The sequence below is a fragment of the Notolabrus celidotus genome, chromosome 16 (assembly GCF_009762535.1).
Source record: "Notolabrus celidotus isolate fNotCel1 chromosome 16, fNotCel1.pri, whole genome shotgun sequence".
Classification (NCBI taxonomy): Eukaryota; Metazoa; Chordata; class Actinopteri; order Labriformes; family Labridae; genus Notolabrus; species Notolabrus celidotus.
The window spans coordinates 13,459,736-13,483,720 of NC_048287.1; the positions used below are offsets into that span (position 1 = coordinate 13,459,736).

Here is a 23,985-nt window from a genome sequence, read left to right on the forward strand (position 1 = left end):
TGACTGTCGTGTTCTTTCTCCCCTTTCAGTCCAAACACAACACAGAACAGTCCGATGCATTTAGACAAGCTGACTTTATTCATAAAGATCTTTGCAGTGCACGCTTTTTTCACCTTCCTCTCATGAAAAGGGCTGCGTGGGACACATGACGTACAAACACGATTGCCTTGTGATTACTGGGCATGTGCAATTTTTAAAGCCTGAATACAACACTGTCAGGAGTCACTGTAAATGACAGGAAATTGAAAGCTGCGTAATGGATCCCTGTGGACACAAATGACACTCACCCATGACATGAACCTGCACAGAATGAAGTCGCCTTCACATTTCAGTTTTTACAATTTTTTAACTCAGTGTCCTGCAGTATTATTTTTTTTGCCTGAAACTTGTTAGAGAACCTCTCCAATAAAAAAACAGCATCTGACAGGCTGATCCGAGTGAAACATAGCTTTACCGTCACTCTTTCATCACTAAGACATGAAGGTAGTAACAATGGGAAGGAGGCAGGGTCACACCAAGTCGCTCAACACCTTATACTTATTGTCATATGTACAATACATTCAGAATAAAGCCTTGTTTAGTGCAGTTACATGAAAACATAGTGCTGTTCTTGTTTCAATCATCTGATTTCTTTGCAAACACTTTCATACGTACAGCAGTACTTAAGTCAGGGGGAAATCAAAGGTTCCTCCCATTCAAGTCAAAACATCTCCACCACCCTCTTAAATAAAACACACACTCATCTTTAAGACATCACTTGTTCCGATATCGCTCTGCATTTACACTTTAAAAAATCTGCCTTTGTCTATTTTGTCATTTCGAGCTTTGAATTACGGGACAATTAAAAAATTGGCTGCTTTATCACAAGAGAATTGAACTCATTGTAAAGATTTTTTTCTGAACAAACACTTTAAACATGACTTGCTTCTTTAACCATGTTCAAGTTCCTGCTAAAACTCGCTTTTAGTTTTCATTTTGTAGTGTTGATCGCAGAATACATGCATGCACTACTGGTGTTGTGTTGCCCCGTTGAGGCAGAAAAATGGGCATAAAAATAATATAAAAGTAAAGGACCATGGCACTATACTGAAGTGTTAATGATCCTTTCACCTACTGTGATTTAAAGTGACAGCTACTCTTGGTGGAGTCGCCACCAAACGACAAACTCTTCCTCTCAGACTACATTCTCCCTAACCTGTGTCAAGATTGCAAAAAAGTGCTAATGATGTATTTTAACAAGACCGCTTAACCGAACCCCGGTCATGGTGAACTAATAGTTGACAGCACACATTTACCCACATCAGAAATCAACACCTCCACCTTTACATCCTTCATTCAATCTGCTCGAAGTTGAGCACGTGGCCGTCAAAGTGCGTGAGGACGTGTCTCTCGAAGAGCTGCTGCTGACAGTTGAGGGGGAACTGCTCGGAGCAGACGGGGCAGACCTTCCAGTGGCTCTCTACGTGCTGCTCGAAACTGCGCTGCTCGAAGTGGGGCGGGAAGATCACTTCGCATAACGGGCAGCGCTTGTGGACGTCACTCCTGGAGAAATGAAAGGAGAGGAGGAATGGATCGGGTTTGGTTCAGTTTATGTGGAGGGCATTTAGTATTCTTGTTATGTGCGGTATAAGTAGATCTGACCTACGTACACTGGTATAGTCTGTGTGTTTACATGTGTGTGTGTATATTTGTTTGTTTTGCATGTTTTTGTATTTAAAGCCCTAAAAACAAACAAACACGAAATCTGGTTTAAAAATGAATTTGTGCCTCACTCAATTCAATTTTTTAGTTTTTTTAGGTTATATTTTTTGGAATTTTCACCTTTGTTGATTGGACAGCAGAAGAGAGACAGGAAATGTGGGATGTAGAGAGTGGGGGAAGACATGCAGTGAATGGTCGAGGCCGGGAGTCGAACAAAACATAGTCTTACTCATGCATTACATACACAAAAAGAGGCGTTTACAGAATTTGTGTCCTTACTCGTCTTGATACTTACTTCCAGATATGGCAGCCAAAACATTAACCTATACAATTAAAGGTTTTTTCCCAATGATGTCAAACTTGTTCTTTATGGAGCCTGAGATAAAACACAGTTTAATGTTTTCTAGTAAGTTAGATGTCATCAGTTCCTAGATGTTTGCTTTTCTGTGATGTAATATATTTAGATTTAGTATCTGCACGAGGAAGATTTAGCCCCAAAGCTACTCATGAGATAAAAAACTGCCACTCTTACTCCGTAAAGCCAGCTATAATCTTCTCTTTATCTTCGTTCGTTAGCCCTAAATGACCTCGTTTGTTTCCAGCGCAAAGATAGACTTTCTAGAAAAAAAAGAAAAAGATGTAGCCCTTCTCTTTCCTCTGTTTTGAGCAAAGATGTCTCTACTTGTGCTAATGTCATGTGTCTTCAAGTGAAAGAAACTGATTTGAGAGCCTGTTTAATCCACATTCATCTTTGTCTATCTGTGGGTCGTCACACTACCTGGAGTCAAAACAGAAGCTGCTCCTGGCTTCGCTGCGTCTGCTGGACTGATGGTCACAGGACGACTGAGCCCCGTCAGCAGCCTTTGAAACACCAAACAAACACAAGTGAAGAAAGGTTGGAAGATTAGTCCTGATTATACGCTCATAGTACGCTACGCTCAGCGTACGCTAAACAGCCGTCAAAGATGTGGTCAAAAAAAGAGGCAAAAATAGGTCAGAGGGGCGAAAGAACTGAGCCACTAAAGGAGGGGGTTTTGTAAGTGTGTGTTACCAACTGATCTTAGGTCTGTCCCTTTTGCAAAAATCTGTCCTAATTACTCTCTAAGCTCCTGTTATCCTAGTTTCTCTTGAGCTCTGAGGGAGTGACGTTAATTAGAGCTTTATGCAAATGAGTTCAAAGCTCCATCTTTAAGGGCAAGCTATATACGCATTATTCAGAGAGGAGGAATCCTTCAGTTAGAGAGGGAGAGAGAGAGAGAGGGAGGAAATGCAGTGACAGTGATTTGTGGATGCAAGACACGTGAGGGTTTGGAAGAAAACACCAGGATTATAATTAGTTAGTGGGCTATCTATGTTGGATAAAGTTCACAGACAAAGTGTCCGGACCATGCTTTGGCTGATTGATTACAAAGAAACATGTTCTTTATGACACTGAGTTTTATCTGCACATAATCGGAAGCATGTGAAACCCATTTACCACGGATACTCAAAGTGACTGCTGTGAAGAATCTGTTATTATTAGCTTGTTATCGGCAGCCGTCTGTTAGCACGTGCTCACATTTCTCGGCTCCTCCGCCGGGTGCTCCGTGCCTTCAGGGGGGGTGGTGCTGCGGGCGGGCTGGATGCAGACCACCTCTTGGTTCCAGTCTGGTGCACCCGCGCTCGGACTTGGAGGTGTGATCGGGGGTGCGCAGGGAGGGGCGCAGGATGGGGCCTCAGGTGGGGGACGGGACATGTGCTCAGGAGACGGGGCCGCTTCCACCCGATCTTAAAAAAAAAAAAACACACACGCATAAAGTTGTTACTGCTCTGAGCAAACAGGTGAAGCAGACATGGAGGGACTGGTTATGGAAGTTTGAATTACGCCCACCTCTTGTGGTGTCGGTGGAGTAGGGATTGCCATACTGCAGCTCAGCGGGCCTATGTGGCACCAGGGGTGGAGGAGAAGGGTCCTGAGGGTATGGCAGGGGGTAGCGCAGCATCATGGGCTGCCTCATGTCAGCACCCTGAGCACAAGCTTCCTGCTCCCTCTGCCTGCACACGTAGCGCTGCAGCTCCTGGAGGGGGAATAAGAAATATTTCCATGCTGTACATATTTTTCATTTTCCTTTTGTGACGTCTTCTTCCCTCTGTGAAAGCCGTGATTAATTATTCTCATACTCATTATACAGGTGGGTGATTTGTAGCCGTTTGCCAAGCGGTAAGACTACGCCTATTCTTTGGATCATCACCATCTTCAGGTTTCATAACACCTCTTCAGAAAGTAGTGACGTCACTACGACTATGTCCATGTTTCATAAAGTCTTAACTTTTTTTTACTTGACGAGAAAGCGATTGATGTGTGAAAGGAATGTCGGAAATGTTTCCTTCTCACACTTTTCACTAGAGCAGTTCAGCATTTCAGGCTCAGAGTTAAGTTTCCCTCTTACACTGTTTCTGCCCTTTGTGATCATATCTGAAGCACGAGCATTAGTACCCTACTCATTACTGTAATGGGTGTCAGACTCTGGCTCCCTCGGCTCTCGCTCTGCAGATGGAGGCGCTCGCCCTCTCTCTCTCCTCCCTCTGGCTTCTCCCTCCCCTGACCTCCTCCCTTAAAGACTTCATTAGTGCGCAGCTATCAGGTTTAACATTTAAACCAGGGTTGGGAAGGTGAATCAGACATGCCGCGTGGCATTTGCACCGTCTAATGGCACTGTATCAACGGGCGAAAGAGGCAAGTATAGATGTATTAATTAGTGGGGAATGGGGAGTGTGGAGAAAAGAAGGAGTTTCTACACCATGCTGAAGCTCTGATAATTGAAAGTGAGGATCCCTGTATGGACTCCAACTGAAAGCCATCGTTTAAATAACACCTACACATTGAGATGCAACAGGTGTCCTTCTTTTTTTTTTCTCTAATCAGAACAGATCCTAAATAAATTGTTTTTTTTTCTATGTCAAACATAGAAACATAACACACTGAAAGTCGTCATGGTGCTGCTATTTCACCTCCTGCAGTTGTTCTTTGTCTCTGAGGGCCTGGGCGAGGTTGCGTTTCAGCTCCGTCACTTCACTGGCTCGCTCTGCCATCTGAACCTACAGACACAAATACAAAAATTTCAGGGCGGAGTCCATAACATAACTTGTAATTAAATGATCAGTGCAACAACTTACATTCATTTCAATAACCAGTCTGAGCTCCCTTTTGTCTCTGCTAGACAGCACTATTGTGCGAAATCAAACCGGAGCTGCAACTTACAATGTTTTTCATTGTGGATTAACTCATCAGCTATCACAAAGACAACCAATAAAAAGCTTATGGAAATGTCTGTCACAGTTTACCAGAGACAAACAGTCTGTTATCAGCTGATCAGTAAGAGATTAACTCTATAGCGATACAGAACAAAGACAATGAAACAGAACCAGAGCGTGTCTCTGGTCTATAAATAACTCAATTAATAGTATACATTTTCGCTGGTTATTTCTTAGTCTGCGGACATGATGGGGCGGCTGTGCCTCCGATGTTAGAGTCGGTCGTCTCTCAATCAGAAGGTTTGTGGTTCAGTCACCTGTCGAAAGTGACTTTGGCAAGACAGTGAACCTCAAATTGTTTTGCTGTTGGTCAGTGTGAATATGTATCTATGAGACCCTGTTTGTTGTTTTCCCTTTATAAGATAGGATAGTTGAAGACAGACAGGAAATGGAAGAGTAGAGAGTAGGGGAAGGCAACGAACGGCACCTCAAGCACTCCTGTTTTGAGGAAGTCCTTTTGTATTTCTGTCTTTCATGCATCACATCACTACTAGCGCATTCTTTAAACTGAAATATTAAACAACCAGAGATGGAGGCCTATGTAAAAATGGGAAGGAGGCAGGGTCACACTGATGAAGAGCAAATCCACTAGAAACGTCACTGACCTGGTGAAATAAATGGTCTGGAACATTAAAGCCCTGCAGTGTGTGAGAAGTCTCTCCTACTTGACTCAGCACCATGCCATCTTCAGTTTGGATGTTTCTTTGTATTATTAGGAAATGTATTTATATACAATTATGATTATGTAGGAAAATTTACCCCACAAATGTTTGCTGTTCTTCAAATAAAAACAGAAGTGTAATCTAATTTTCTGCCTTATGACTTGTTCAATTTTTGTTTCAGCTTTCCAACTTTTCATCCCTCTTGTGTCTTCCTTCCTCTGTTTTCAGTCTGGACGTCCTTCGTGTTAACAGACTGATTGAGTAATCAGTAGGCATACACTCAGGCAAGCAAAGGAACAAAATATTTGCTCAGTGGAGTTTTATTTAACCTGGAGCAGTGTCAAATGTGTGGTGCTTACTGTACAGACACAGTAATAGTGTGCGTGTTCAGAGCAGACTGGGGGTTTGTAGTAAATCTGTTACCTTCTAACAGGGCCGACCCTGTGGGAGAGTTTACATGGCTAGTTGCCTTCTCCGCTCTCTCATTTCAAACCATTACAAAGGATCCAAATCCCCTCCTCTGCCGGTTCCTCTTTCTGCTTCTTCTCTGTCTGTCTGTCTTGCCTTTTTCTCTCTTAAATTGTGTTTGCTTCTTCCCTCCTCATTCTCTTTCATCTCCTTTCCTCCTCTCTCACTCTCCCCCTCTCTTTCATTTATTTACGACGCAGCATTAGGGGGTTAAGTTCAGGTGAAGGGATTCTGCAACAGTGGATTTCTGTGCACCCATCCCCGTCCCCCCACCCCCCCCCCCCATCTCCTCCCCTCCCTCGCTCCTTCCTCTGGGTGGCTGATGTAAACAGCCGTAAAGCATGGCGCTGTGCGGCTGCCTCTCTTGTCAGTCTCAGAAGCCATTAAGAGCGGCTGTGAGCCCGGGGCGCTCGCCTCAGACAAGAGCCTCTATCACAGACAGGGGAGAGCCTTATTTACAGCGCCGATAAACACTCACTCACTCACAGAGATTAAATGCCGGTCGGTGCTTTGGCGGACATTTGCACGCAAAAAAACGTAACAGGCCCACGTCGACGCAAAGAGCTTGAGTGCTCGTGCCACACACATACCACACACACCAGAAGACATAGTGGGTCATGTTCATGGAGTAGCCAGGTTAATTCATGACCAAGTTAATGGTCACAATAAACTACTCTAATATTTCCCATTTATGAGCCAATTGACACAACAGATTAGTTTTCTATTGAAAGACGGTCGCTAGTTAGACCCTTATTTATCAGAAGGTGCAGGGCAATCAAAATAAGTCAACAAGGATCCAAAGAGGACTAGCTTGATTTTTTCTTCATGCTACAATGAAAGGACTTTCAGTTTTCAGGCTTTATAATATGTTGCACAGTTCACCGACCCTTAACTGATCAAAAAACATCAGTTTTCATGATAAATGATGTGATTTTTAAGTAATTCCCCTGGCTAAATAAAGGAAAAAAGTGACTTCCATTGATGTGTTTCAGCTTCTGAAAAGCAAGACTTTTCTGCTTTTCACATTTAACATCCCTGTAGATATGTATTCTGAGAGTTTAGGGAGAGGGTCTGATTCAGCATGATGTATTAGTTGTGATATTTATGTGGACCCAAAGGGATCAGTCTATATAAAAATGAAGGCTTACATAATTGTAACCGCACACGTTGAGTGTAAATGCTGTATTACTTTATGCTTCAAAGTGCATGCAGTGATACTGCAATTGAAATTAAATAGAGCATAAAATTGACTTGTAAAAAGAGAGTGTAGGAATTATATTAACTGTGTGGGCAAAGGAGGAATCAGGTTTTGCTGAATCACACGGCAGCATGTGTGTTTTTATAACCTATATTTAGAGTGTCATCTTTCCAGCAACTCTGCCAGTGTTGCGCTTACTCTGAATCTTTCCTCCTCGTCAGCCAGCCGTTGTTTGAGCGTCTCGTTGATTGCACACTGCTCCCTCCACTTCTCCTCCATCATCGCCAGCTCCTCTTCCACTGACCGACTCTGCTCCTTTTCCGCCTCCCCACCTCTCCTCCCTGCTACCTCCGTCGGCACCTGCTCTGCCGCAACTTCCTTCAAGTTTTCAGCCGTCTGTGCTGCCTCGGCCTCGCCGCTGCTGGGCTCTTCTTTGGTGCTCATCCTCTCGTTCTCCACCTCCACCCAGCTCAACATCCTCAGGCTCTCCTCTGGCAGGCTGTCTTTATTCTCTTCTTTTTCTTTGTCATCCTTCTGTCTGTTCTCCTCTTGGTTTGAATCTCCTGCGGCCTCCATCTCAGGTCTATCCTTTGGCTTTGTCTCTCTTTGATCTTCCTCCTTCTCTGTGCTGTTGTACAGATCTGCGTGTGAGGATTCCCTGTCACTGAGGTCTCGAGTGATTGTCATCTCAGCGGCTTCATGAAGGACTGCAGCAGCTATACATCCTTTAGAAAAACACAGAGAATAGGGCATAAGTGCTTGATAAAGATATTTGAATAGATTCGTAACTATGCACTTACATGCAATCATAGTATAATAAAGAATAAAACAACTTGCATGTCTGCCTTCGCAAATGAGTGTGTGTATGTCTGCGTGCATGTGCACCTGTTGTTGGCGAGTCTGGACTTGGCGTCAGTGGCTCCAGCGTAGTTTCCGTGGATGCATTTCTCTTCGGCTCCTGCAAATATACATAAAACATCAAGTATTGATCAAGATGAAATTTCACCCCATGCATTTTTCTATTTTTGCCACACTCATCTATCCACTACTTACCCCCTGTGCCTCAGTTGTGTTCAGTTTAGCGACCTGCCTGCGAAGGCGCTGACACTCCCGGTACTTCTCCTTGTAGTGCTCTGCAGCCATGTGGAGGCGCAGCTTCAGCTCCTCCACCTCTCTCTGCAGCTCAGCCTCGGCCTCCGACACCACCATGATGCTGGGTGTTATCTCTCCACTTGTCCCAACACCCTGGGAGAAAGAGAACGTACATGAAAATCCCCAAAAGAATAGACTTTTCTATGGGTTTAGTCCACACTTTGCCGTACAGGAGAAAGTCAGAACAACAGATTATGTAGGTTGGACACTGACCACTTCCTTCTGTGCAGTGCTCCTCATGCGGTCTAGCTGGCTCTCCATACGTTGACATTCAGCTTGAGCATCAGCAAGACTGGCACGGAGCTTGTCAGCCTCCAAGCGGGCGCGGTAAAGCTCAGTCATCGTGTGGTCACGGGCGCTGGCTGAGTCTCGGAGCTCCGAGGCTAGCAGTGAGGCCTGCTGCCGCGACGCCTGGAGCTGCTCCTCTGCCTGGCGGAGCTGCTCACGCACACGGCACAGCTCTGCCTAAAGACATACGGAGAGAAGGTTATAAGATCCATGCGCAAACAAAAGATAACAGACAAGCTGTATGTTACTTTTGGTTCAGTTGGCGCAGGAGGTTACATTTCAAACCCCTTCTACCTTGTCAGCCTTGTGTGCCAGCAGCTCTTTCTCCAGGCTGTCCCGCTGGGCGACACAAGCTCTGAGCCTGTCCAGCTCCTCCTGAAACTGTGCGATGGTTACCTCTCGGTTCAGCTCCACCGCCTTCAGCATCTGGAGCTCTGCGCTTAGCTTAGTGTTCTCCAGCTCTGTGCTGCGCAAGTGGGCCTACATGTGAGACAATAGGTCAGAATACAGACCAATCAAAAAGCACCTCTTCATCTCTCCAGGCCTCACACGGTGAAGTGCTTTCCTCCCACCTTGTACAGGTCCCTTTCATCCTTCTCGTTCTTCAGCTGGCCCTCAAGGCTGTCCCTCTCTACCGTCAGCTTCTTCAGGCGGTCTCGCAGACTGTCGAACAAAAAAATATGAAAACAGCTTTTCACTTGGAACCAATTCAGTGATGACATTTTATTCTGCTTATTCGGAGGAACTTTGTGTATGGCTTCAGGAGACTTTTCAAACAGGACTGTGTGTGTACCAACTGTGACCAACTGAATGTCTGCACAGTGTTTTGGCCAGGGGGCGAGGTTGCTTCCATCATTTAAAGGTAATTGGTGAATAGAGGAAGGAGAAAAACATTTATAGGAAAGTGCTACAACATCTCAGGAGTCAAAAACCCTATAAGAAGCATATGTTTGAATTGAGTAGGGTGTCTTAATTGAACCCTGGGGCTGTCACTTTTTGCTTTGCATTATTTTTGCACCTGACGCAGACGGCAATGTTCTGAACTCACCAGTCCAGCTCCGTCTCCTTCTGCAGGCCTCTCTGGGTGACTCCCAGCAGGTCCTCCTCCAGCTGCCGGACCCGGTCTGTGGCCTCCGTCAGCCTCCTCCTCACCTCCTCCCGCTCCTCTGACAGGCCCTGCGATGAACGCAGCAGCTCCTGCGGGGGCAAAGAGGAAGCTGAGGATCATCAGAGTGACAGACGCGGCAGCTGAGACATCAGGAAGCTCAGTATCAGAACAGTGCTAGACAAATTCAGGAGATGATGCAATACATGTTATTGATAATAAAAGGTGATATTCAATGGGATGTGTGATTGTCATGTTACATATACAGTAAAGAACATTTTATACATTTTAATGGACACCCACAGAACATAAAAGCAGCTCTATACTTCAAGTAAGCCCCTAAAACCCAGATTTTTTGAACAGTTTCTATCAGACCTGTTCTGATATGAACTTTGAAACCAATTATTTTTCCACACATTGCTCCAGAACGGTCTGCTCAGCAGACTCTGCCTGAAGCTACTCAGTGTGGAGAGTCAGCCATTTATTCTGTTATCTTTTTAAAGCATACTCGACATTCAGTCTTTTAAAAGCATACTTTTATTAGAGAGTCTTTTTCAAGGTTTGCTTACTGTTTATTATTTCCTTTAATTGTCTGTGACTTGTTGGTATCTATTCTCCTTAAACTCAATAGTTTATCACTGTAAATAGTTTTTTGGCAGCTTTGTGACGCACCTTCAAATGTTTTTAAACACTAAATTAAGTTCATTCTAATGACAAAATATTATAAATGAACCATGTGTGCTGCATGTTTCATATAAAGTTTTGAATCTCCTTAGATTCATTTTTTAAATTCATTTCTTTGAAAAGAAACAACACTTTTTTTTCTGTTTTCCATCTCTACAGTCTGTATGCACCGCAGGTGTAACTTGTGAATTTGTCCTCAGGGAATCAGTACAGTCTTATCTCTCCATCACTCACGAAACTGCAGCTGTAAATCATTTGTCTTGAGAGCCCTTTGATGGACCCAAAACACACATTCAGAGAAAACTTAACTGAACTGTTCAAACTGATCAAACAGAAGCAGTCTGCAGTGAATACGTGAGAGCGCCGTAACTTTCTTACGACTGTCTCACAGATCATATGAGGTCTGTTTTCTCCAAGCGGTGGGACGACTGAGGAAATGCCTTGTTTGAACTTGCTGCTAATCAGCAGGGAAGGACATTAAATCATCCATAGCTAATATTGCTTGTGACAGAACAACATACCTCAGCACACACCCTCCTTTCTATTTCTGCACGCTTGCTCACACGGCTGCAGAGAGATGAGGCCACACACAGGAGGACGTATGGAGACAGATAGACAACGCATGCACGCAGCACTACATTCTCCGGCCCGTCTCCCTCTGGGCTCGGCTCTCTGTGCAGATTACTGTATGATTTTTACGGCTGGCGTTTGGGAAGCACTTTAGCAGTGCATAAAGACCTTATAAAAAGTGCAGTCGTAAAATTAGCAGCCGCAAAATATGTACTTATGTTTTCATGTTAAACTTGGGATATTTTCATCAGCATGGCCCGAGCTAACACACCTACCTGTAAAAGCTCTTCTAAAGACACAGACACAGACACAGACACAGACACACACACACACACACACACACACACACACACACACACACACACACACACACACACACACACACACACACAAGTCGTATATCTACACACAGACATGCCTGTTGAATGAAAAGCAGCACGGTAATAACAGTGTGTGTGCTGGTGTGTGTGTGTATTACCACGTAATTTATGGCGTCTTTGTCCTTCGTAAAAAGAGCAGCGGACTAACTGAAAGCAGGCTACTCTTTCCTCTGAGGCCGTGCCACTGAGAGGCACTAGGGGGCGATAAGAGACTGGATTCAAGCTCAGATCTCTTGGCAAGTCTCACCTCTCCCTCTGCCTCCTCCCCCTCTACTTTCGTTGAGTTTCCTTGAGTTGACTTCTTGAAGCAGTGTGTGCCAAGTTACTGCTTATCAAACCATAAATCATGAATACTAAAATATGAAATCTGACTCATCTTGGTGAGTGAGTGAGTGAACGAGAGAGGGAATAGAGTCATATTTAGAGGAAGATGAAGAAGTTTCCTCGATTTTTATCCCATTTGTTTAGTTTGGATTCACTTTCCCCCATGCGTTGTTTTTTACCTTGCTTTCTCCAAATAATTCAGATGTCTTAATGAGAGAAACTAGCGTCGACACAATAAATAAGTGAGAGAACGAACAGGACCGACAGACAGAAAGACAGACGGGGAGAAAATAGACAGTGAGAAAGCAGTGGCCACTGAATCGCGTGACTGAGTGGTGTTTGTCCCTGAGGCTGGGCAGGGCTCTTTTTTTTTTTTTTCAGGCAGGCGGTTTTGTGGACTACCCTCCTCTCATTCCACACACAGACTAAAAGGGTTTGCAAGCGGGTGGCATAATGAGTGTGTTTGTGTGTAAGTGTGTGTTTGCGCTTGTGCGTGTGTGAATGCATATTAGAGAGGCCCTGTGGTGTGGAACCTGAATGTGAGTGTGAGAGTGAAGGGGGGGGGGGCAGTTAGTTTGTATATGTGTACGAGCCTGTGCGTGTGTGTGTGTGTGTGTGTGTGTGTGTTTGTGTTTGTGTTTGTGTGTTTGACGTCATGTTTGTTCACTCTGTGGTCGCGATGGCATCGTCCCTGACGCCAGATGCCCAAGAAAACTGCGTCCCAATTCCGTTCTGGCCCACTGAGTCAGGTCGTTAAAAGAGGGAGAGAAAGACTGGTGCGCGCACGCGCACGCGCACACACACACACACACACGATCACAAGCAGTGGCTCCTTGTGTGTCTCTCCGTGGTCAGAGATTATTCATAAATTCAGGCCTTTGAAGTTGTCAGACCTGTGATCAGTGGCGAGGAACCGGCTCCACACATGCATAAATAGGAATTGTCTGTTTTTTGTACACACTTAGGACCACCCCCCCCCAATAAATACTCAAACATGCAAACCCACTGAAACTCCCCTTAAGTCTCTGGCTTTGTCAGGGCCTATTTTATATCATTTGCAACTCAGATTCTCTCCTAATAAAAGGATGTTTTTTCCTCTACTTTTACATAAATGAATAAAAAAATGTAGATTTTGTGCTTTATTCTTGCATCTGTTGTGGATAATTAGATGAATTTGACCACCTGTAGTTTAAGAAGGGATGTTATTCTATTTTTTTTTTTTTTTTTTTCACAATAAAACTGAATTTAAGCAGCTCAAAAGATCAATCTCATGTTGTAAGTATCTGCAGCTGCTGTGTTGTGATTTCAACTTTTTACCTGTGAAACAAGAAGCAGCTCTGTTAATGTAGCACTGTTTAAAACAGCTTTAAAAGACAGAGCTGGGTAGTAATCAGCTCTGTCTTTTCTATCTACACTAATGCAGCAATACTACTTCCTCAGAGCATCCCCCTCCTCTGACCTGGTTGTGTGTCCGCAGCAGGCAGCACGTCTCCCTCTCCTGCTCCCTCTCCCTGGCCAGTCGTTTCTGCTCCTCCTGCAGCTGCTGCTTCTCATCCTGAAGGACTCGCATGGCCTTCAGCAGCTCCCTGCGCTCCTGCTGTGCCTCCTCCACATGCTGCCAGGAAGGAGGTGAAGAGGGTAGAGAGAAGAGAGAGAGAGAAGAGGTGAGAATGGCTCCTGCTACTTGGAAGATTTTAGTGTTCAAGCCACTTAGTTTTGTCCTTTTACTCCCCTGACAACAGGCCATTAGTGAAATATGTGAAAACACTAAAACAAGTTTTGAGATGCACATCATGAAATGTCTTTACAAAATTGAATTAAAAAATCTGGAGAGACAACACTTTTAGTTCCATAATGTAAAAATGTTAATTGTCCTCCCACTCGGTGATATCAGAAAACAGAAAGAGTCTGGTCTGGTGGTTCCCCCACCTCTAGCAGACCGGTCTTGGTGGTGACGACCAGTATGTCTGAGTTGCTGTCATCCTCCGTAACAGTCAGGAGCTCCTCGGTGGGCGTGGCGCACCTAAACTGGAACGGGGTGCTGGCTCCTCTGATGTCACCAGAATGTGTCACATAACAGAACTGGTAGAACTCTCCGTCAGATTTGGGAACATAATAACCTGGAGAGGAAAAGGAGTCGTGTTAATGGTGAATTATCTCAGAGGTTTTAATATATATAATATGAATGAAGTGTTACTGGCTGAGTAAAATGTGGTGGTATTTGAAATACTTTGTATGAATGTTATCCAAAAGCCTTCTATGTTTCCTTACGTTGGTCAATCTCTAAATATGCAAATATCTCAAAAAGTCAATCTCTGCCCTGTGAGGTCACACACATCATTCACAAATGTGGCCTGGTTTTCTGGGCTCGTGGAGTAAGTGCAGAACATCCTGCAGCAGACCGGTTTTACTGACTACTGACACACCACAGCATGCTCTCATATTTTCACTGTGTAATATCTGACCGTTCCAGGCCCAGTAAAACCAGTTTGCAGGCCCTGAACCTGAGTGCCTGAGTGTAAGTGTATGTGTGTGGTTTGAGAGGTGCTCAGGTCCCAGGCCGCCGTTTGTGGTTGTGTTCCCTTATTAAATAAAAGTGCTGCTTTTTATATGTGCCGTAAAATGGAGGAGTTACTTTGGAATACTACACTGTACGGTGGTTTACATAGTGAGTGTGTCGGTGGGAGAGCGTGTGTACCTTGAAACACCACAGTCCTGTGCACATTGCTTCCTGGTTCATAGTTTTCAGGCATAGGAGACCAGAGGAAGGTGTAGTAATCTCTGGCTGTGCTCCAACCCACCTAAAGGATGAGAACCACAAGGAAAATGTTTATCTGCAACTAAAAATAGTGCCAAACTGGACAAAGGAAAGCAGGATGTTGTTATTTGATACAAAAAATGTGCAGTATTTCTGCAACAGATCAATCCCAGATGACTATGAGCATTTTTTTCAGTTTGATTTTCAGAAATGCGCAGGGTAAAAAAAGCAGCAGAGCTAAATAGACATTCAAGGCAAGAAAGGAAACATTCAAAAACATGCCACCTCTTTGCTCTCAAACACCCCTTCCTTCTCTCTCCTTCCTCTCAGTTCCTGCCTCTTTTGGGCTCACACTAAAGAGGGGGCAGTGGAGGTGTGAGAATGGGGTGGGACGGTTGGGGTGTATGTGGCTTTGCGTGTGTGCGTGTACACACATGCACAGACTCGTGAGATCCAGAGTAGAAATGAAAAGAGGGGATGAAGAAAAAAGAAAAAAAAACGTAGCAGAACGAGGGAGGAAAAGGTGAAAATTTTACACAAAATGGCAAGGGAGATGTAATTCCACGGATTTCATGTGTTGTTAGGTGACAGATGATGAAAGGGAGTTGTGAACATCATAACTCAAGTCCTGCGTTGTAAATCTGTCGCAGGAACAACCACACACTCTCTCTGCTTGGGCAGTTCATGCACACACTCACACACACACACACACACACACACACACAGCTTGTTTCAACTCACATGTGTGATACATGTTTGTGGCATTACATAACTGTGCTACAGCTGTGGAAAAGTCAACCACCTGTGGTACTTTCTTACATTTAAGAAAAAGGGGAGAAAGTTTCTCTGGTGCTCACTTATCATGCTATTACAATAAAGACACATGGTTGACTTTGCTGTACAGGAAATTATAGGATACATGAACGCACTGGGAGGGGTAACTTGCTTTTGTTAATTCTAAAGGAACCATAGCCTTTCAAGATTAAATTATAACATGCCGGTAAATGTTTAGCATGTTTACATAGAAACCTTTCTTGGAGTTAAATATTTAAATAAGTCAACCTATCAATTAAAGTAATTAAAGGTGAAACTCAGAGAAAAACAGAATAAGATTATCCGGATACATGAAAAAGCATTGTGAGGCTCTAACAAGCCACAATAAATCAACTGAACTACTCAAACAATTGTCAAAACTTCAGGTTTGATAATGTCGTTGCATGACATCTAATTGCAGTGTTTGCCTCATCAAGACATTACACTGAGTATAATGCTATTCCAAACAAATAGTAATTGTCAGAGTGAAAACCCAGGCCAAGAACATTCTTTCCACATCCAGCAGCATCTCAGTGTGAAGCGAGGCTGCCGTGGACTCCTGCCAGCTTTGCTTGTGTGCTCACGTGTGTTTGCTTAAGAAGGAACAGACATAAATAATTTTGCTAATTGCAGAGTGAAGGTGACTGACATTTGGTTAGGTATGGTGTGGCATTCCAAGACGGGAGTGATGTTATAAAATAATCACAGGCAAAGCAGCTATCAATCATTCAGCCAAGGTGTGAGGGAACAGCGCGATGACACGTTAATTATACACTTACACAACGGGTTTCTCCCTGTCGACCCAACAAACATGCCACAACCGAAAAAACCTCCACGGGGCTTTTCAGGGAGTTGTGTGTGTGTGTGTGCTTGCGTGTGTCAAAACTGCAACTCAAACAACCTATATCATGCATTCGACTGACAAATAAAGATGAGCAAATATGTTTAATTCTGAAGTGATGAACGGAGGAAATTACTCATGATGGTGGACCGCAAAACAAAAAATGCATGGCTTGATTAGAGTGTAAACTATTGATGTTTACTGTCTATACACTGCATGTGAGCGTCCTGCAGTACTGTGCAGGACCTTGTTTGCGATGCAAGGACCCTGATCACTGTACTATGATCATCTTTCACCACTAGGGGGTGTCTGTGCACAGCTCAAATGAGCAGCTCCTGCCTGTGCGGTCTGAGTCATCCTGATTTCAAGCCTCTCTCCCTCTCTCTCTCTCTATCTCTCTCTCTCTCTTTCTGAAACAGGTAACGCCTTTAGATGAGAGAGGTAAGAGGGGAGTGAATGCTCTCTCCCTGAGTCATCTGTGCACAAAGGTTTTGCCTCTGGGAGGCAAAACGACTCATCAATGATGATCATCAGTGCTCAGTGAGGACGTCAAATCTAATCAATCATTTTTAACACTCCACCCTTCTGTCGATTTTTACATTAGACTCCCAGACACCCAGTTAAACACAGGCGCAAACAAAGGATCAATTAGCAATGCATGCTGGCTTAATTTACAGCTCTATTATGATCAAATGGACAATAATTAGCAGAAAAAGCTGACGTTAATACACTAACAAGATGTAGCATTCATCATGAGTTGAATGGTTAATTGTAAATAACACACAGACACATAAATCACAAACATTTTTCCGTAAGTAAACAGATAAACTTATCAGACGGGCAGACTTGTGCGTCAAAAGCATTAAAGAAGCGCGGTCTGCCTCTTCACTGACATGAAGCACCGACCATCAAACACGTTTCATTAGTGGGATTAACAATTAAATTTTCCAATTGACTTTTTTCCACATAAACCCAGCATCTTTATTCCTATTTAATTGAGCTGGTGGATTTGAAGTCAGTTCTTTAACAACAATAAAATGTTTGTCTTTTTAACTTTACAAGACATTAAGTTTCCTAGTAGACATTTCCTGTTAATTATGTGTGAGATTTGATGGCCTTGATAAAAGAGCGGAGCTGAGGTTGGTTAGCAGGAAGCGGAGAGAGGACTGATGGAAAGACAGAGGGGAACAAGTGGGGGGGAGAAGTGGTCCTAATAAGAATCAGAGTGGTTCATTAAGAGCACCAAATGTTTGCCCCCCAGCGAGACCAACTGCAACCAGCCCACCGTGTGCACTCTTCCTCTTTCTGCATGCAGGCCAACCACACCAAAGCTTGTGGTGACGTTTAAGGCATGTAGTGAAGAGATGAAGCATTAGTGTGCAGGCATGATGTATGTGTTAATGTGCCGAATGAAAAACTTTGGCCAATTTAAAAAACCATCACACATCATCCATGTCACAGACACGTATGAAATAGGCTGGTAATTGCTCAAATCTTGAGACATATCTTTGATTCAGATAAATAAAAGCTGGTCCTCTGATTGATCATGCTCTGCGATGTCTTTGAAGCTGCTGCTGTGTGCGTGATGTACCTTAAAGATGCCCACCCAGTCTTTTGGGTGAGGGGTGATGTAAGGGGTCAGGGTGTAGCGACACTCCAGGGGTGCCTGGGGCAGGAAACTCTTCCCCACATTCTGGAAGATGACGTGGGCGAAGTTGGACGTTTCCATGACGCTGACGCTGCTGCCCGGCGAGGAGTCCACCACCTGGAATGATGACATTGTATCCTGTTGGTCACTTCATTGGTCTGTGGGACAAAAGAGCAGCAGACGGACATGTTAAGCATTATGATAAGTAACTTTAAGGAAAGGTGTAAAGTCTTTCTTTCAGTTGCACAGATGCAAAATAGTAATATAAAATACCTACAAGTTAAGTACCAACCAAACAGAGGTGTAGTTGAGTATTTATATGTCCTAACAGAGGTATCACCCTACTCTTACTAAAATGTGTCTCAAAGGTTAGATGGTGTTGTGTGTTGTAATGATTATAAAGCCCTCTGAGGCAACTTCTTAGTTCTGAGCACTATAAATAAAACCATCTTGTCTTTAAATGGCCACAGCTGCAGTATTTCTTCTTTATCGCTATATTTCTTGCAATCTGTCTGCGACATTTGCAGCACAAAGAAAACTTTTGTCCACAGCTTGAGCCTTTAAGCTAGTGCTGTCGCTGGATCAACAAGTGCACTGTCTTCAACTGGCACCAAGCCTGGGAAAATATGTTAGAGATGACCTATGAGCTTTGTGAGTGTGTGATTTTAAATCCCAGACTTTCTCTTCTAACACAGTATTTTTACAGTGTGTGTTTTGGTGTGTATAGTTTTGTATTTCTGCGCATATGGAAACTCTAAGATTGTACTCTTAAAAGTGAATTAACTAGCCTTGGTGGGAAAGTACTACTCAACAAGTGATATAGTGGTACAATGTGTCTTGTGTTAGTAAGAGCTTTTACCAGGCAGTAACAAGGTAAGATAAATTGCATTAAAGGAGATACAGTATTTGGAATGGCAAAAAAATTTCAATATCCTGACTCAAGTATAAATACATTTGATTTTAAAATAATGCAGTTCTCTAAACAGATTTCCCTTCCTTCCCTTCCTTCCCTCCCTATTTGGCTCAATGTGTCACTAATCTATGACTCCTTGAGGTGGCACTAATGACATTATCCTGCACTTAAGCTTTTAGGGGAATTTTGTATTCAAGGTTCATCAAATATTGTGATGTTTCATATCACATCCTATCTCATCCTATCATATCATATCGCATGTATCGTATTGTGTCATATCGTATTGAGTCGTGTCATGTCATGTGGTATCGTGCCATGTCCTGTTGTAAAGTATCATATTGGGTCGTGTCAATTTGTACGGTATCATGTCGTAAGGTAAGGTACTGTGTTGTATCGTGTCATGTCGTATAGTATGGTGTTGTAATGTATCATATTGAGTCGAGTCATGTCGTATGGTGTTGTGTCGTAGGTATCGTATTGTGTGGTATTGTGTTGTACTGTGTTGTGTCAAGTTGTATGGTATCATATCGTAAGGTCTCGCATTGTGTCGTATCGCGTTGTGTCAACTTCTAAGGTATCATGTCATAAGGTAAGGTACTGTGTCGTATCGTGTCATGTCGTATAGTATAGTGTTGTAAGGTATCATATTGAGTCGAGTCATGTTGTATGGTGTAGTGTCGTAAGGTATCATATTGAGTCGAGTCATGTTGTATGGTGTAGTGTCGTAGGTATCGTATTGTATGGTATTGTGTCATGTCATGTCATATGGCATTGTTTTGTATCATGACGTACGGTATCGTACTGTGTCGTGTGGTATCTTCTCGCACCATGTTGTGTCGTGAAATGTCGTCCCGTTTTGTGTCTTGTCCTGCCATGTAGTACTGTGTCATGTCGTATAGTATCGTGTTGTGTCGTATTGTATCGTAACGTATCATGCCGTGCCGTGTTGTATCGTGTCATATCATATCGTATCACATCGCATTGCGAGTTACCCTTCTATTGCCACCACTGAATAATGGTCAATGTATTTGGAGCAAGGAAAATAGTTAGAAGTACAAGCGAGGATTGCTGCAAAGGGACTTCTTTCCTAGTGATTCAAATGTAAATTTAAATACTACCTAGTTGACTGGTCTGAAGGTCAGATAAAACTCTAAAAACTGTCCCAATTGTGCCCAATGTATTTAACACAGCTAAACATGGGATCACAAAGTCTGCTAGTATACAATGTTTTGTTGATCTGCCGAGTGTTGCTAATGTTAGCAGAGCTAGCACCACCAGCCTTTGGTCTACCATGTCGCTTATTGTGGGTTATGATTAGTGATAATATGCCACTTTAACCAGTCAAAGACTATATACAACTTTATTTAATTTTTCTAGATTAAAATACTGACAAAGCACGCAGCGCATTGAGATACCATCTATCATCTATGCTGGTTTACATCCCAGTGCTTTGAAGCATTATGGCAGTCGCCTTTCACCAGAGCTACAGCCCCTGCTAGTGGCTGGCAGCTGCACTACAGCTTTGTCACAACACATAACCAGCATTTCAGGTCAACAATAATACAAATATATATAGGTTTTTTGGCCAAGGCTTGCCCTTAGTACTTACAACTTGACCCTTAAAACATGTCAAGTGACATCTCCCAACTTCATGAAAAAGCAGCACAAAACTGCTGGAATACTTATATTAAAGAACCTGAATGCACTTCCTATCCGACATCATTAAGGAGGCTGGAAGCCATTGTAAACCAAACCTCTCAGACATCATCACATCATGGGGACTGGACACCTTACTGAACCATTGTTAGTGTAACTGCTTGCATGTGAACTGTGACTGTCACCCACTCATCCATGTCCTGGATGAGAATATTGCCATACCAACAATCCTGAGTTAAATGTCTATCATTTAAGATTTTGTCATGGGCTATGAAAATCAAATTACCAGAAAAGCACTTAGCTACTGAACAAAAAGAAGAAAACATATAAAAGAAACTGATCATTCATATATCAAAGTGAAGCTGAGAAACCAGTCCATGTTTTGATTTTAAGGTCAGATTAGTGCAATGCTCTATATGCAGGGCTATCCAAAAAAAATCAGCAGAGCAGCTACAACTAATCCAAATCGTAGCAGCAAGAGTCCAGACATGAAATCCTGCTAACACCACTCAGGTCCTCAAAACACTTCATTGGCTCCCCACAGAATCACTTTCACTATCTGTCAATAGTCCATAAAGTACTCAGTGGTTCAGCTGCTAAGTATATTACAAACCTGATTGCAGACTACAAGTCATCCAGCCCCTCAGGACATCAGGTGGAGGTCTTCAAGCCGTATCTAGAATCAAATCAAAGTCTAATGAGGATTTTTTAATCGTTGCTGTGGCGTAAATGTAACACTGCAATTGGTTGTATTTGCACAGTTTTAAAGGTTTTCTTTTCTTTGTGTTTTTTGGTGTCTGATGGCTGTGTGGTGTCTGTAACTTGTCCAACGTAACATAAATCTAAATGTTTACACAACAGACTGTATAAATAATGGACGTAGTATCCGTGACGTCACCCATCTGTTCCTGAGCGCTGTTTTGAAGCCAATCGGCGGCGACTGCAATATTGGAAATGCGGATCTCAACCAGGCATAGTGTGACGTAAAGAGGCAGGGTTGAAGCCTCCTAGCCAACAGCTATGTGTTCCCGTCCGGGAGTGAAGTCAGTCATGTCCTTATTTGGGCAAAAACTCATAATCTTAATATCTTCTGAACTGTCGTGTTAGAAAAAAATTCACCCCCCATACAATGTGTGCCCATAGATAAAATAGCTAAGTAGACCCAAGCCTTTTTTTGAACCAGGCTGTAAACATGTTTATCAATGCTGCAAAGATTGCCTAATTAATTGGTGTGTATGTGGTTTCCGGTGTTTCTGCAGCCAGCCTCAAGCGAATTCTCAATGAATTGCAGTTTATAACACTTCTGCATGGGCTTCATAGTTTGAGAACGGAGGTTGCCGCTTGGTTTACACTGGTTAATTTCACACACTAACAATTCACACAAACAACCACCGAATAAGGAATAGACTGAAGCCCTTATTTCTGCATATCCTGAACATAGTGCCAATGTTAGAAAATTCTACATCCTCATTCCTTAAGGACACAAATAGATACACAAATGTCCAAAGTTCAAATAGAAATACGAAGTAATAAAGGGAATGTGTTCAAATGAAATGCGAAAAAAGCTACTAGAAGCCATGTGCAAAACAGCCATAGACTGTAAAAAATATAGACGTAGTATACGTGACGTCACCCATCTGTTTCTGAAGCGCTGTTTTGAGGGCCAATCATTGGCAGCAGCCATCTTGCTGCTGTCGAGCCAGTGTGACGTAAAGGTGGGCTTTGAGCCTCCTAGCCAACAGCTACAGTGTTACCACCTGTCAATCAAGTCAGCTGTGCCTCTCATTGGAAGACTCGTAATCGAAATATCTTCGAATTTGCCTCGTTAGCAAAAAATTCACCCCCCTACAGTGTGTGCCGATCTAAAAATGAGCTATCCAGACTAAACTTGTCTTTTGTACCAGGCTGTAAACATGTTTATTTCTGCTATAAAGATTGGCTTTTTTAATTGGTGTATATGTGGTTTCCAGTACTTCCAGAGCCAGCCTCAAGTGGATCCTCGATCAACTGCAGTTTTTAGCACTTCTGCATTGGACTCATATTTTTAGACTGGAGGTTGCAACTTGGTGCAGCACAGCCCAATTAGTTGATTTTGACATTAGCCCCGTCTCTGATAGGTCATAGTCTAGCATTTTAGGGTGGCACAGAGATGACCAATCAGATTTTAAAAAGGGCCTATGCCACGCTTGGCCACCCATGTTGACACACCCCTGTGTGGTGTGTCAGATGTGCGTAGGGTGCATGCTCTAATGATCTGACATCTGTACTCTCTTCATGACTAAGGAAGCAATTGCTGATCCTCTATTCATGTGCTTTTACCCTCAATGTAAAGAAAATAATACTTGCAAGCAAATAAATGTGCTTCATTATAAAATAGCTATTGCTCTTAATCATAGTCCTTATAACCTAACACAGCACTATATGTGCACTGAATAACACAGCGACAAGCTCTCGACACAGCTTCAGTATACCAATGCTATATCTTTTAAGATGTCCCAGTTAGCCACAGGTAATCTTATTGACGGCCACGCAGCGAACATTAGCTTGTGCACAGGCCATGTCGTGTCAAGTCATGTGCTAGCTAAACGTTAGCCTTGTCGACAAGCTAGCTTGCTGACTCAAGACACGGAGATCACAGGCGTTCATTTAGCTTTAAATAGAAAGAGTACCCGGTTCATGTGAATTCCACTTGCAAATAGGACGGAATATATGCCAGTCAGGCCGATGTTTTGCCTTCGTCCCCGTTGTTGTCACAGCTCTGACGATGCTGCGTCTCTTCCTGAAAGAGCAGATGATGCTGGACTTCCGGGATGCGGGGCAGGGACAAGGATGCTGAGGACTTTCACCCTTCTTTTGCCAAAGCACAATAATAAATGAAAGGTAAATTATAGGCAGTATATCATATTAGATCTAGAGAAAATGGAATTGATAGCATTAACAATTTAACATATATAAAATATACAGAAAATATTTAAAAAAATAAATAAAGTAAAGGTAAATTCTATTTTTGAATATATTCTTCAGAGTTCAGTAGAGATTAAAAAAAGCTGCAGTTGTTGTGATCAACATTTAATGTCATTCTTAACAGATCATTAGATGTTTATTAACATAATGTTAAAGTACACCTGTTTGTTTTGATGCTGATGACGATTAAGACGAGAGATCGGGTACCTCAATGACTGAAGAAACACTTTTGTGCATAAAATGACAAATTCAAAATCCACTAGGGATTGTTTTTGTTTCACCTGCAAAAATAATTTGTTTGTTAAACGCGCATTGTTCCTGAAACTCTGGCTAAGTTAAGAGTTTTTCATAGTGACTGCTAACATTCACTTCAAATTGTAGTATAATCACTAAACAACTATTTTTACTGTTCTCCAATCTATTAATTATGCGTTATTATCACTTCAGAGTGAGCACTGTACTGTAAGAAGCAGTTAAAGGGCATGTAGTAACATCATAGGATGTCCCGCCTTTGTCTTAATCCCATTGGCTGTAGAAACTCAGCGAAGGCTGTGATTGGCTGAAAT

General features: G+C 43.0%; 1 protein-coding gene across 4 annotated transcripts; it reads right to left on the reverse strand.

Annotated features, from left to right (window-relative positions):
• Positions 1 to 55: 55 nt before the first annotated feature.
• tax1bp1a (Tax1 (human T-cell leukemia virus type I) binding protein 1a) lies at positions 56 to 23,905 on the reverse strand. Of its 4 annotated transcripts, XM_034704673.1 has the most exons (19): positions 23,581 to 23,905; positions 23,125 to 23,305; positions 21,069 to 21,131; positions 17,830 to 18,044; positions 14,525 to 14,627; positions 13,756 to 13,946; positions 13,286 to 13,441; positions 9,812 to 9,960; positions 9,336 to 9,426; positions 9,058 to 9,243; positions 8,689 to 8,940; positions 8,377 to 8,568; positions 8,209 to 8,281; positions 7,522 to 8,048; positions 4,693 to 4,779; positions 3,572 to 3,758; positions 3,260 to 3,468; positions 2,480 to 2,562; positions 56 to 1,542 (listed from the first exon to the last, which is right to left on the reverse strand). In XM_034704673.1, the coding sequence occupies exons 4-19, from the start codon at positions 18,016 to 18,018 to the stop codon at positions 1,332 to 1,334; spliced, it is 2,886 nt and encodes a 961-aa protein (XP_034560564.1). In that variant the 5' UTR covers positions 18,019 to 18,044; positions 21,069 to 21,131; positions 23,125 to 23,305; positions 23,581 to 23,905; the 3' UTR covers positions 56 to 1,331. The 4 variants fall into 4 exon arrangements, with proteins under 4 accessions (XP_034560564.1, XP_034560567.1, XP_034560568.1 ...); XM_034704676.1 differs by lacking the exons at positions 21,069 to 21,131; positions 23,581 to 23,905 and having other exon boundaries at positions 57 to 1,542; positions 23,125 to 23,291; XM_034704677.1 differs by lacking the exons at positions 2,480 to 2,562; positions 23,581 to 23,905 and having other exon boundaries at positions 57 to 1,542; positions 23,125 to 23,257.
• Positions 23,906 to 23,985: the final 80 nt, after the last annotated feature.

Excerpts from the sequence above, each read along its gene's own strand:
- tax1bp1a (XM_034704673.1), bottom strand. The coding sequence starts at position 18,018 with ATGTCATCATTCCAGGTGGTGGACTCCTCGCCGGGCAGCAGCGTCAGC. Across the intron at positions 13,947-14,524 it reads CAGGACTGTGGTGTTTCAAG|GTTATTATGTTCCCAAATCT; the intron begins GTACACACGCTC and ends TTTCCTCTCCAG. Across the intron at positions 3,469-3,571 it reads CTCCACCGACACCACAAGAG|ATCGGGTGGAAGCGGCCCCG; the intron begins GTGGGCGTAATT and ends TTTTTTTTTAAG.